We start from the raw sequence: 13,805 nt of genomic DNA, 5'->3' as shown, positions 1-13,805 counted from the left end.
TTTTTACGCTGACTTTAAGCTTTTGCAAAGTGAAGAAGGTTAGTGAGAACCAATTCTACTAGCTCTGGAAGCTTATTTGCACCAAGAAACCCTAACCAAACCTAACCAGTTAAATCCCCCCTTGCAAGTGCCACTTTTTTGACTCTTTTTTATTTTCCTTAACATAAATTTCCTTGCGTATAATTCAGAGGCTTACAGTGCCTCTGTATACATGTTGTTTGGCTAGAAATATTTAGCTTTATAGCAATAGCACTTAGACTTATATACCATTTCATAGTGTATTATAGCCCTCTCTAAGCTGTTTTACAGAATCGACATATTGCCCCCAACAATCTAGGCCCTCATTTTACCCACCTCGGAAGGATGGAAGGCTGAGTTAATCTTGAGCCTGGTGAGACCCGAACTGCCAAGGCTGCTGGCACCCAGCAGACAGCAGAAGTAGCCTGCAGTACTGCATTCTAACCACTGTGTCACTGCTGCTCTCAATAATGTGTGTACATTTATTTATTGTATTTGTAAGTATTAACTTAGAATCATGCCTGAGAAAGATGCTCACTTCTAAATTAGTCAGTGAATTCCTTCCTAGGAGCATTGTAATGATGTACAGTAGTCTTTGAGGAAGTTTCAATTTTATTAATATTCAAGAGACATTTTTATTCTGGAAAAGATTCAAAGTGACCTTTTTTTCTACCTTGTCAGCTCTGAATTCTTATGTTATATACATTGTTCGGTGACCCAGGTAAAGGCAACATTAGAACAAACCACATTTTTCTGCTTTGCAGGATTAGTACTTATTTCCTTACAGTAAGGGTGAGTGTGTTTTGATAACAGTCTGCCGGTGGCTTGTGCTACCACTGTTATTTAGCTGAGCCTTTCTCTGAGGCGTTAAGTAACCTCATATACAGTGAAATAAAGGTTTGACATTTTTTGTTTGTTTGTTTGCTCACTTTGGCATTTTCTGTTAAACAAACAAACAAACAAGCCAACAACTGGCTGAAGGCTAAAACCTATTTTATATCAGTATTGGCAGATCCAAAAGGTTGAGCATGCTGATTGAATTACTATATGCTTTCTTTTCACTTAATCTGTCAAGTTTTCTCCTGGCGGTATTATTATAAAATATTTAATGAAATGCTACACTCAAACATTTCTATTTGGAGTAAAATGTCACACATCAGTTTTTGAGTATCCACTTCCTGTTGATATTGGAATGGTGTTTTTTTTTTAATTCTAACTAAAGACTGTTCTTTTTCCACTAATAAACCTAATGATTTTTTTTATACTTCCCAATGATAATATATGAACAATCTGTGGCAACCTCTACTCAATCTGGTAAAGATTCAAAAGCACAACATCGTTCATTTCATCTACTGCTTCCTTAATTCTTTTAATAATGTGTGCAGTAAACAGATGTGGTTAAATGATGGGTCTGTGTAAAAGAGTGACATTGATAGTGCACTCTTATTCTTACTCAGAAATGTGACATACTTGGTTCAAAAGATTATATCCACAAATAAGGAAAAAAGTTATTGCATACCATGGATATCCACAAAGGACACTGTAAGGCAAAATATATTATTTGTATATTAACTAGAGATGGTATTCAGCAGGTTCTGACCAGTTCTGGAGAATCGGTAGCAGAAATTTTGAGTGGTTCAGAAAACCGGTAAATAACCCCTCTGACTGGCCGTGCCCCCATCTATTCTCTGCTTCCCGAGTCCCAGCTGATTGGAAGGGAATGGAAATGTTACAGTATCCTTTCCCTAAAAAATATGAAGAACGGTTGCAGGAACTAGGTATGTCTAGCTTAAGAGAAAGAAGGACTAGGGGAGACATGATAGCATTATTCCAATATCTCAGAGGTTGCCACAAAGAAGAGGGAGTCAAACTATTCTCCAAGGCACCTGAGGGTAGAACAAGAAGTAATGGGTGGAAACTAATCAAGGAGAGAAGCAACTTAGAACTGAGGAGAAACTTCCTGACAGTTAGAACAATTAATCAGTGGAACAGCTTGCCTCCAGAAGTTGTGAATGTCCCAACACTGGAAGTCTTTAAGAAGATGTTGGATAGCCATTTGTCTGGAACGGTATAGGGTTTCCTGCCTAGGCAGGGGGTTGGACTAGAAGACCTCCAAGGTCCCTTCCAACTCTACTATTGTATTGTATTGTATTGTATTGAATGGGGAGGGAATGGAGATTTTACAGTATCCTTCCATGCCATGTCCACCAAGTTACGCCCACCAAGCCACACCCACAAGACTGTTAGTAAAAAAAATATATATAATCTCACCACTGGTATTAAAACATAACTCTGTAAGTGGTGATGATGTAATTTACAATGGTACATTTGACATCATTATAGATGATAGCTTAAACAACTGTGATTCCACACACTATTATTAAAATAGATGGTGGATAACATGAATAGTGGAATAAAATAAAAAAGGCATGCTCAAAGAAGCAAGAATCTCAGTGCCTTCAATAAGGTAGTTTTAATGACAAGGTTTAGGAGTTAAGTACAGAATTTTAAGAGTTTGGATGCTGCTGGCTTTCGTGTATTAGCTAGTTTATTAAACTGTTATCTCTTTGAATATTATGAACCTCATCTTGCCGGGATTTTTGCAACTCCTTTTTCATTAAATAATCTACTAACAGTTCCTATCTTTTAGTCGCTTATTTCTAATATCCCTCCCAGTAGTTCCACAGTCTGCACACATTATTTAATAAGTGTGAATCATATATGCCATGAACATTTCTTGCAAGGGAAAAACCGGTATTTGTCCAAAGATGTCTCCATGGTCATGTGGTCGGCATGACTAAATGCTGAAGGGGCACGGAATGCTGTTACCTACCAACCAAAGGTGGTTCATATTTTTCTACTTGCATTTTTACATGCTTTCTAACTGTTAGGTTGACAGAAGCTGGGACAAGTAATGGGAGCTCACTCCGTTACACAGTGCTAGGGATTCGAACCACCGAACTGCCAACCTTTGACAAGCTCAGTGTCTTAGCCACTGAGCCACCACGTCCCCCTAGGATTCCTAGAATGTGTTAAATTACTTTACTTAAAAAAAAACCAGAATAAAAGCTTTTCCTGATTTATTCCTTTTCCTTCTCTTTCTTTCCTAGGCTCTGTGGCCACAGCGTGTCGAGATCCAGGTGTCCCCATGAATGGAACCCGTAATGGAGATGGAAGAGAACCTGGGGACATGGTGCTATTTCAATGTGATCCTGGCTATGAGTTGCAAGGAGATGAGCGAATAACCTGCATTCAGGTAGAAAATCGGTACTTCTGGCAGCCCAACCCACCAGTCTGTATAGGTATGCAGAAACCTAAAGAAGACACAATTGCTTTTCTGAACTCTGGAAAAATGTAATAATCCTTATTACATTGTCATAAAGACAAAAGTCAGCAGCCAATAGTTGGCAGCTTTTTGTTAAGTATAAATGGAAAAACAGCCCGCTTGGTTTGGATAGGACAATATTCTGTATTTTTTTAAAAAAAAATCCTTTACAAGAGAAAAGAAGGGAGGGCAGCACTTAAAACTACTTTCCTAAAAGAAAAATCAATCAATGCTCAATATAGTTAGCTTCATTTATAAGAGTCCCACAAATTCAATTATTACGGTTGCCTACACTGGACGTAATTGTTCTTCATTGTTTTCACTTCTTTACCTCCTAAATAGGAGATTGTTTGGGTTCTGTGGGATAAAGAGTCACTTATGATGAACAGTGAGCATATTGAAAATGTTCTGGCCCTGTTGGATTACTTTAATGCATTGTACCTCCTACAATGAAAAGTTCAAATGCATTCTTTTAAAAAAATAAATGAACAAAGCATTCTGCCTTCCCATCTCCCTGGTTTTCTTTGTGTTTTATCTGCTTTGGCAGACTTCTTCCCTACTGCTTCCCAGCAAATTGATTAAATAATTTCATAGTATCATTGTAGCTTTTATTTGGATTAAGATTAAGAAGAAGATCCAAAAGTTAGAGGGTGACTGTTGCATATTTGACCTTCTGATGTCCCCACCCCTCCCTTAAACAGCTCAGGAAGTAGTTGCGGAAATTCTGGAGAGCATTAGAATCAGATGCCTATTTTCCAATAAGGGAAATGCAGATAATTATTGTCATTGTTTTATAGTCAGGTCTCCTTTTAGCAAAAAAGTGCCTGCCTGCCTGCCTGCCTGCCTGCCTGCCTGCCTGCCTGCCTGCCTGCCTGCCTGCCTGCCTGCCTGCCTGCCTGCCTGCCTGCCTGCCTGCCTGCCTGCCTGCCTGCCTGCCTGCCTGCCTGCCTGCCTGCCTGCCTGCCTGCCTGCCTGCCTATCTATCTATCTATCTATCTATCTATCTATCTATCTATCTATCTATCTATCTATCTATCTATCTATCTATCTATCTATCTATCTATCTATCATCTATCTATCTATCATCTATCTATCTATCTATCTATCTATCTATCATCTGTCTATCTATCTATCTATCTATCTATCTATCTATCTATCTATCTATCTATCTATCTATCTATCATCTGTCTATCTATCATCTATCATCTATCACCTGTCATCTAAATTGAGTTCATTGTTATTGAAATACTTTTCTATTCTATTTTTTTTCTAAATTCTGTTTCATATATAGCTTTTATACTAGATTTGTTTGCATTAATAAAAAATCACAGAAAAGTATCAGCTAATAACATAAACACAAATTTGGACAATTATTTTTTAGGAATTTTAATATTTGTTTTATTAGAATTAATTAGTTGGAGAATGTTTTTGGATGTTGCAAAATGTTACACAGCCTTATTTTCTGCAATGTTAGGGAAAATACAATAATCCAGATGTATACCTTGGCATGTATTTAAGTAGCAACATTGGGCAAAGACTTTAATTGATAAATTTTTAAAAGACAAGAATAAATCCATATAATTATTTAATTGCTGAAAATTAAAATGCATTACGTAGTACTTGAGTACTTTAAGATGCTTTTACAGCCTAGTTGGTTCTCATCTGCATCGGGAATAGTTTCTTAGGATAAGTTTGCATCACTGTCTTTTATTGTTAATTAAAAATCTTGCTAAATTCTGAGATAAAAATGAACCCTTAATGTAACTGTGAAGTCCATTAGAGAAAATTTAAGTGATGCAAAAACAGAGGTAGGTTGTTTTATTGTGATTTCTTTTTATGAAATAAATCAGCAGGAATTGAGACATTAATTACATGAACTTTGTGCCAAAGCAAAATTCATTTTAAATGCAAATGACAATTTTATGGGATACATACATAAATATATTCATCCAGAAAGAAAGAAAGAAAGAAAGAAAGAAAGAAAGAAAGAAAGAAAGAAAGAAAGAATTAAACTATATGTCTTACCCAAGTGATTATCATTATAATAAGAATATGTTTTAACTCAGTATATATTAGACTCATTTTTTTAGTATAACAATTTATTTGTGTACCCATGTTGACAGATTTGTAGTTATATCCACAGTTAATAATAACAGCATTAAGATCAGCAATGGAGGATAGAAAATTAAGTCATTTCACATTCTGTCCGCCATGCTTGTATGGTTGAAAAAAATAAATAAACAGGAAATGGGTGGCACTGTTAATAAAGACCCCTATCTGTCTATGCTCCCAGAGCTCACTCAGTGGTTTTCCCACAGTAATTCTTTCACTTCAAAGGTACTTCAGAGCAGGGGTGGGTTCCAGCAGGCACTACTGCCAGTTTGTTCGTATGTGTGCCCCGTGCCCACATGTGCTTTGCACACTTGATGTGCTCTGTGTGCGCATGCTATTAAAATTGTTCTGTGCATGTGAAGAACAAGATGGTGGTGCCTAAGCCGCTGCCCGGAAAACTGCTTCGGGGCCATGGCAAGCCCGGGTTTTTGCCGGTTCCAGCAGCCCAGACCGCCAAACCACTACTGCTTCAGCTGAACCGGTCTGAACCAGTAGAACCCCACCACACTTCCCTATGTTCTCAATTTGCAGTATTTCTAATATCCCAGTAACTGCGGTAAACTTTTGTTCAACAACTGGTCATTCAAAGTTGCGAAGAAAATATCAATTTATCTGGAATAATACAAATCCTGGCCACCAGGGAACCATTCTAGAGTAGGTTAAAAACAAATCAAACCATTACCGTTCACACACTTGAAAGGGAACCAAAAGTTGATAAGAAAGATGTAGACGGTTAATGAACATGTTTGAAAGGGGAATTAACCTGAGAAAGTAAGGATATGAATCCTACTTAAAATGACTTAAAATGGCTGCTAAATGACTTTTTTTTTATTCTTGCTAACTACAGAATAAGCCTATTAACTGGAGGCAAAAAATTATGATAGTAACATTGTGAGCTGATAACTGAAGCCTTTCTATATGAGTATTATAATGTTGCACTCTTGGTGTGGAGTGTTGTTATCTTTCTTCTGATAAAAGCAGAAAGCTCCTGTGGATGCTACTGCATCAAGAACTTCTTGGCTCTGACAGAATTTGTGATGACGTAGCATTTTTTAGCTTCTCCTAAACTCATATTTTGCTCAAAGTATCCATAAAATCAATACTTTGTGCTAATTCCCATACAAAGTGCCTTACGAGTTTACATCAATCTTAAAATGGCTTGATTGGAGTTATAATTATGTGGATTTAATTGCAGTTGGCTTGTCATGTTAATTATATATATTATATGAGTTATTTCTTTTGATCATAAATCACTAGTTTATGCTTTTTTTTATGCTCCCATAATATTCTTTTTTGTTAACGTTTAAAAGATCATGATACAATGAATCCTCTTCAGGCATTGACGCAACAAGGAAGGTAGCAGTCAAATATTTTGCTGCCTTTTGTTGGTGAAACACTCAGCGTAAATTGTTGTACTCCCATAGAACATTCCTCCACATCTTACCAGAAGATTCTTGTGGGGAAAATCACCACTGTAACATCATATATTCATGATGGTAGCCTTATGGCCTTATGGCAGATCACAAAGACATCTCTCCGGGCACGCCAGGTGTTGCCTGTTGCTCTCCCGGGTTCTGGTGTGCACATGTCCATTGGCCAACTGGTCTTTGTGTGTGTGGGAGCACCAGAAACCAGAAGAGCAACTCCCTGGCACACATGCATGCACCGGGAAGCTCAGCTTCTGGTTGACACCTGGTCTTTGCTGGAAGATCAGGTGACTGGTGCACATGCACAGTGGGGAGCTGCTCTTCCAGTTTCTGGTGCCCCCACGCCTGTGCACTCCAATTTTGGCACTCGGTGCTGAAAAGGTTCGCCAACACTACCATATATTATAACTACATTATGTTATATTTAACTTGTGGTAGTAAAATAGTCAATTACCCAGTGCTTTAACTGATTTTATTATGACTCATTTCTAATTAACCTAGCAACCCAATAACGTAATATTATAGAATCTTTTAAAATATGGTTGACATTCTAAGGTTAAGTTCCCTGAACAGACTTTAGGTTAGAGCAGTTCTATCGCATTAGAGTTACAGTATGCTTTTAACAGCAGTCTTTAAGGTCTTTGAACACCAAAACAGAAATATTTTATTATAGGAAGATAAACCTAGACTTTGGAGTGTAATATTTTGCATATCTACTCAGAATTAAACCTTGTTTCAATCGGATTTCCCAATAAGTGTGAATGGCAAAGGCTGGAATATACGGGAACCTATTCCTAAACACAATGACACCACCATGATATTACATGTGTATTGACATCACAATGCAAACACCATTTAACATACATTGATCACAATATTATATATAAGTATGTCCACGTCTGTGTTTGCATTGCGGCATAATCTAACAGTGTCTATCCTGTAATCCATGATGATGATTATTACACATAAAGCATGTAAAATCACAGTTGCCGGATCTTGAGCTAGTGTTGGCCTTCAAATGAATCATGTTCTTCCCAACAATTTTGGACATCATAATGTGTCAGTGTAGTATCTGAGTAGACCTAAGAAATGTCACCTTTTGTAATTGGCCAATGGAAATTTTGCACTTGACTGATGGTGATTTTGTCAATTCCATTGGTGTTCAAGTGGTGCTTCAGATGTTTTGGGATTGCATTCAAGGAGCCTGTTACTATAGGTACTATCTTTGCCTACATTTGTCAAAGATGTTCTACTTCTATTTGCAGTGCTTTGTGTTTTGTTACCTTTTCCAGTTTTTTTCTTTTCTTTTCTGTTGTTTCCAGGTATTGCCACGTCTGAACTTTTTCATCTTTCTTATTGACGATTTTAAGTCTGATGTTATGTGGCTGGTCTGTTTGAATTCTAAAATCCCAGAGCTCATTAGCTTCTTCATTTTCTATTACTTTATTTATTTTTGGGTTCCACCAGTTCTTGCTTGCAGGCAAGCAATATTTTTTTTTTTTTACAGATATCCCTATGAACCATGATTGTTTCATTCCATTGTTAGTTTGTGTTATATTCTTGCAATAGCTGGCTAGGTGGTCTATAGTTCCTTCAGCTTCTTTGCAGAAGAAGCATTTTCCGTCAGTTTCTGTCTTCTCAGTTCTGCTTTGTATTCATTTGTTCATAAGGCTTGGCCTTGTACAACCCCTTTGTCTCTTTCTTCATTTTCCTGCTCTTAACCATTGCCAGGTCTTATTGTTATCTGCTTGGCCTGCTAGTTTTTTATGTTGTGTTTTGTTTTTTAGTGCACTAGCCATATACTCTGCCTTGCCAGATCCTTTTTCCAATCTTATTAACTTTATACTAGACCAGTTTGTTCCCTCCCATATTCAGTTAAGTTTTCATGTTGCAGTAATTTCTATGCATTTTCTTCTTCAATATCCTTCAGCAATTTTTTCCACTGACAATGGATTTTAAACTCTTCTTCACTCTCATGATGTATTTCTCTTATAACCTTTTTCTTGACTTCAGTGCCTTTAATTTTGCCAGCTTGAAGGATAACGCAGCTACTTGTGATAATTTTCATCCAGTCTCTTGATGTTATTTCCATAGGCATCTTGATTCATTCAGTTTTCACTATTTTCCCCCTATTGATGATGTGGGTGGCACATTGTCTAGTCCAAATTCCTCGTAATATTATGGCTCTAGATACATAGGGTGTTTTTTAGCGATTCTGTTTCAGGTAGTATTTTTTCCATTAAGCTTCAGGTTATGCATGTAAAGGAGGAAAGGTAGCCTGGCAGATGTTTTTCATATTTAATAATTTATCTTGTTCAGTATTGTTGACAAAGGAATCCGGGCAAGAACAAACAATAGTGATGATGATGGCTCACCTTAAGGATTCCTCTCTTGATATTAACCTCTGCTAGTCTATCAGCATTGGATTATAAAATGTGTCTTCCTTTTGTAATTGTAAAAGTAAACGGATATTTGCATAAATCATGTTTTCATAAATGGGCTCCCCTCTGGCAAATAATAATAATTTCATATGTGAATTATTCATGGATCTGTTTATCCATACAACTAATAAGAAAAATGTAGAGCATAAAACATATGGGGAAGGACATAAAGAACAACAAGAAGAAAAACATACAAATCCAATATTGTAGAACAATAAAGATATACATGTTTTCAAAATTTGTTGCAACTACAGCTTCTAGGAGCTTTAGTTATATAACAAAATTATGTTAGTGGTAAACTCTGCCTTAATATGCAATGTCATTCTTATGTTTGCTGCCAAATGTATTTTTGCATCTTGCTCCTAACCTATCTTTACAATATTTATATCCATTATTAAATGCTAGCTCTTTTTCTATGATTCAGTATTAACATGGTTTATTCAGAGTCGCACTTTCCAAACAAAAGTTAAGGCAACAGAAAGATAGCCCAAAAGCTTGACTGTATCCTTAGGAAGTGATTCCCTTCCTGTTTCTTTGACCAGAATGCCTTTTAATTTAGAAGTACTAAAAAATAGAATAAATTAGCTTGTTTTTTTTGTACAAGCCAAATATATGTTTTCTTTTACTTTGCTTATTGTTCATTCTTTATGCTGTAGGATGCAATTTCCTTTTTTTACATTCTTTGTTTAATTCATTCACAGCACCTTGTGGAGGCAATCTGACGGGATCATCGGGTTTTATTCTTTCGCCAAATTTCCCACATCCTTATCCCCATAGCAGAGACTGTGACTGGACTATTACTGTTAATAATGACTATGTAATATCATTAGCTTTTATCAGGTAAGTATATGCTTAGTAAAATTTCAATAATATTCTTATTGAAGATCTCTTTGTTTTCCCCTGAAGGGTGCTTTTTCAAAAGGCAACTTGACTTACTTTGACTTTCCTTTAAGACATTTCACTTCTCATCCAAGAACTCCAGAACTGAAGAAGCTTCTTGGGTGAGAAGCAAATTATTTTCAAGGAAAAACAAAGAAAGTCCAGTTGCCTTTTGAAAAAGCATCTCTGGGACGACTATGAACCTGGATGACTAAGAATCTTCATAGACATAAAGCTGTTGTAATGGCCAACATCAGATGTTATACATTTTGGATATTTTTTAATAGTTTTAAAGTAACATAATAGCTTTTATGGTCCTCCAGTGGCCAGCAGTGCTGGCAGCAGATTCAGACAGTGAGAAGGTTGGAGAGGAAAATGGACCATTCCTGGAGTCTGGGGAAGGCTCTGATGAGGGCTCTCTGTCGGAGACAGAGAGGGGACCTTATGCCAGTTATCAGCTGCCTTCAAAGTCAGACATCAGTGAGGCAGATGAACAGCTGGAGCCTGTTCCCAGTGTGCCCAGAGTTTCCAGACAAAGGGAACAGCTAAAGAACAGGGGTTGACTTGGGAGTAAGGCCACAGGTAGATGGCGAATGGCCCCTCCCATAGGGAATAAAAGAGGAGAGAGAGGTGAGGGGAGCTTGCAGGAGACAATTAGTTTGCTTAATTGGTTTGTGACTCTCTAAAACTCCTTGCCACATTTTGCAGATATCAGCCTGGCAGCTTTCCAAACCAGATAAGGTCTGTGACTGTAAATCTTCCCTTGAAAGACTTTATTGTATTTGAATGAGAAGAATTCACAGTAAATTAATAAAATGGTTTTTTTTTTTTTTTTTTTTTTTTGGTCGGGACAAGGAGTTTGCTTCATGCTCTTGGGAAGCCTAGATTAGAACAACCATGTCCTGAATGACTGAGAATCTGCATAGACATTTGTTTTATTTAATTTATTTTGTAAGCCTGATATGGTAACTGCTTTTCAAATACAAGGATTGTTAGTTTCCAAAGTAACATATTTAATAAGGTTATCAGAAAATTTTGTTTCAGTTATTATCAATACAGATATTGAGATATTTGCTCCAAAAATTGAGAATTATACATAAAGACTCCTTTGACTTCAGAACTTACAGAATGATTGTATCATCATATTTAATTTCTACCCTGTTCATTTGTCAACTATTTCTAGGCAGCCTAGAAATCCATCGATAGCAATAAATCTAAGCCTCAAAATTAAAGCTTTTCTGCTATTCTGTATAACCTGGTATGAATATTTATTGTTCCATCAATATTAAATATCTATAGCAAGGCAAAAATGAATAGCCTAGAACACAACTACATCAACTGGGGAAAAGTATTTGTTTTATTTATTTGTTTACTTAAACATTATTTCATTGCTTATTATATTTCTTGTCTGCCCTTTAGTTTAAATTCCCTGAGCAATATCCAATTAAAAGAATAAGGCAATACAATTAATGTTCCCAGAAATAATACAGGGAATGAATTATGCCAATCAATAAAAGCCAGCCAAGCCATTAAAAAAAATAGAATTGAACAGCTATTATGAGAATGTTAGGTATCTTGGGAAAATCTTTAAACCAATAAGATGCCAAAACTGACACTTGATGATTTGCCTGTTTAGAGAATTTAGGACATTTTACATGTGAAATATTACTTGTAAATATATTGTGTTGTTGTTTTGCTGAAGACTTGGGGGAATTTGAAAGATTTAGATCAAAGACTGTTAGAAGAGTGGCATTAGGCACTTATTTGCTTTCCAGAAGTTCCTTAATTATACTATGAGTTTAGAAGATATCCACCTGCCTGTTTAGTCTATGAAGATGTAGCACAAAGAAAAACAATTGTCTGATGACCAATACTCTAATCAAAACCCCATCTGTTATTAGAGAAGTGGTGAGTGCATGGAAATTGACTTCAGTTAATTTGGATTCCTATTTATTTATTTATTTATTTATTTATTTATTGTTTGTTTGTTTGTTTGTTTGTTTGTTTGTTTGTTTTTTTGTTTGTCAAACATGTATTAGACAACACATATATGTATAAACATGATTTTGGATATATGAAATGGATACAAATAAAAAGAAACATTTGGACAGGGGCAATAGGCACTTTGGTGCACTTATGCACACCCGTTGCAGACCTCTTAGAAATGGGGTGAGGTCGACATAGACAGTCTGAGGTTGAAATTTTGGGGGTTTGAGGAAGAGACCACAGAGTTATCAATGGCTCCGCTCAGCCCTTTGGATCGATGTGTTCTGAGTTTTCCACTATTAGGTTTATTTTAAAGAGTAAAGGAATCAAGGTTAATGACCCTTTATTTATACTACAATATTGACACAAGAAACATAGATTTCTAAACTTCTTAGAAATTATAGTGTCAACTGGTAAGTTTGAAAGAAGAACATAGCCTTTAACAGAAGCATGGTGCCAGGTATAAGGGTGGGTATAATTAATAAATTAAATAAAATCAATCACCTAGTTAATAAGTGCTACCCTTCTTGTGGGAGGCAAAACAGGTTTACCTTACTACTGTAAATGGGATTAGGATTACGAGGGATTTTATTGGTTTTGTTTTGTTTTTATTCTTAAGAATGTTACTTGGTAAAATTATCCCTTCTCTTTTATACTCTTTTATGTAATATTGGTTTATTTGTAATGCAGATTTAATGAAAATCGAAGACATATTTACTATTTGTAGTTTTAGGAGTGAATTGGATCAGCCAGATTCCTGAGAAATCTTCTCCCTTGTTGTCTTCTGAAGTGCATCCATAGTGTGAATACAGAATTCATGCCTCTGGTTTTGTCTCTTACATCATAATTTTAGTGTACTCCTGCCTTCCAGTATCCACTATTATGCTGCAGAAATTGTAGTTGATAATTGTTGTTGCATAAAAACTAAGAAACACATTGAGTTTGAATACAGGTAATCCTCCCTTTATACAATACAATACAATAGCAGAGCTGGAAGGGACCTTGGAGGTCTTTGAATCCAACCCACTGCCTAAGTAGGAAACCTTATACCGTTTCAGATAGATGGCTTTCCAACATCTTCTTAAAGACTTCCAGTGTTGGGGCATTCACAACTTCTGGAGGCAATTGCACTGATTCATTGTTCTAACAGTCAGGAAATTTATCCTCAGTTCTAAATTGCTTCTCTCCTTGATTAATTTCTACCAGTGACGTGCGGTGAGGTTTATGACTGGTGAGGCACTGACACAGTGCTGAGTTTCAAATATTTTTAGACTTGTGGACTTCAACTCCCAGAATTCCACAACCAGGCATGCTCAGTTCCAATTTAAAGTGACAGCATTTGTTTTTCTCCTTTGCTCCTTCTTTCTTTTTCTTTTTCTTCTCCTTCCCCTCCTTCCTCCCTCTCTCCCTTCCTCCCCCTCCCTCAAACACACACACACACACACACACACACACACAGAAGTTGGATTGGATTATCTCTCCTACCCCTTCCCTCTCTCACTCACTCTCAAACAAACCCCCCCACACACAAAAGTTGGATTGGATATCTTTTCCAGTGGCTTGAAAGCAGCTCCTCTGCCATCCCCCCCCTCATTCCCCTGCTGCCTTTCCCAAACA

The 13,805-nt window shown here is 36.6% G+C and overlaps 1 protein-coding gene across 1 annotated transcript in view; it reads left to right on the top strand.

The window, feature by feature from the left end:
- Positions 1–13,805, top strand: part of CSMD3 (CUB and Sushi multiple domains 3) — a gene marked incomplete at its 5' end in the record, with an annotated part of 706,489 nt that overhangs the window by 492,572 nt on the left and 200,112 nt on the right. The window contains 2 exons of the mRNA XM_081953230.1: positions 3,129–3,320; positions 10,025–10,163. Of these exons, the coding sequence (XP_081809356.1) occupies positions 3,129–3,320; positions 10,025–10,163 (331 nt within the window). The remainder of the gene's footprint in view (positions 1–3,128; positions 3,321–10,024; positions 10,164–13,805) is intronic.

This window comes from Natrix helvetica (assembly GCF_964273705.1).
Source record: "Natrix helvetica genome assembly, chromosome: 4".
Lineage (NCBI taxonomy): Eukaryota > Metazoa > Chordata > Lepidosauria > Squamata > Natricidae > Natrix > Natrix helvetica.
This window is presented reverse-complemented; position numbering and strand designations above follow the sequence as displayed.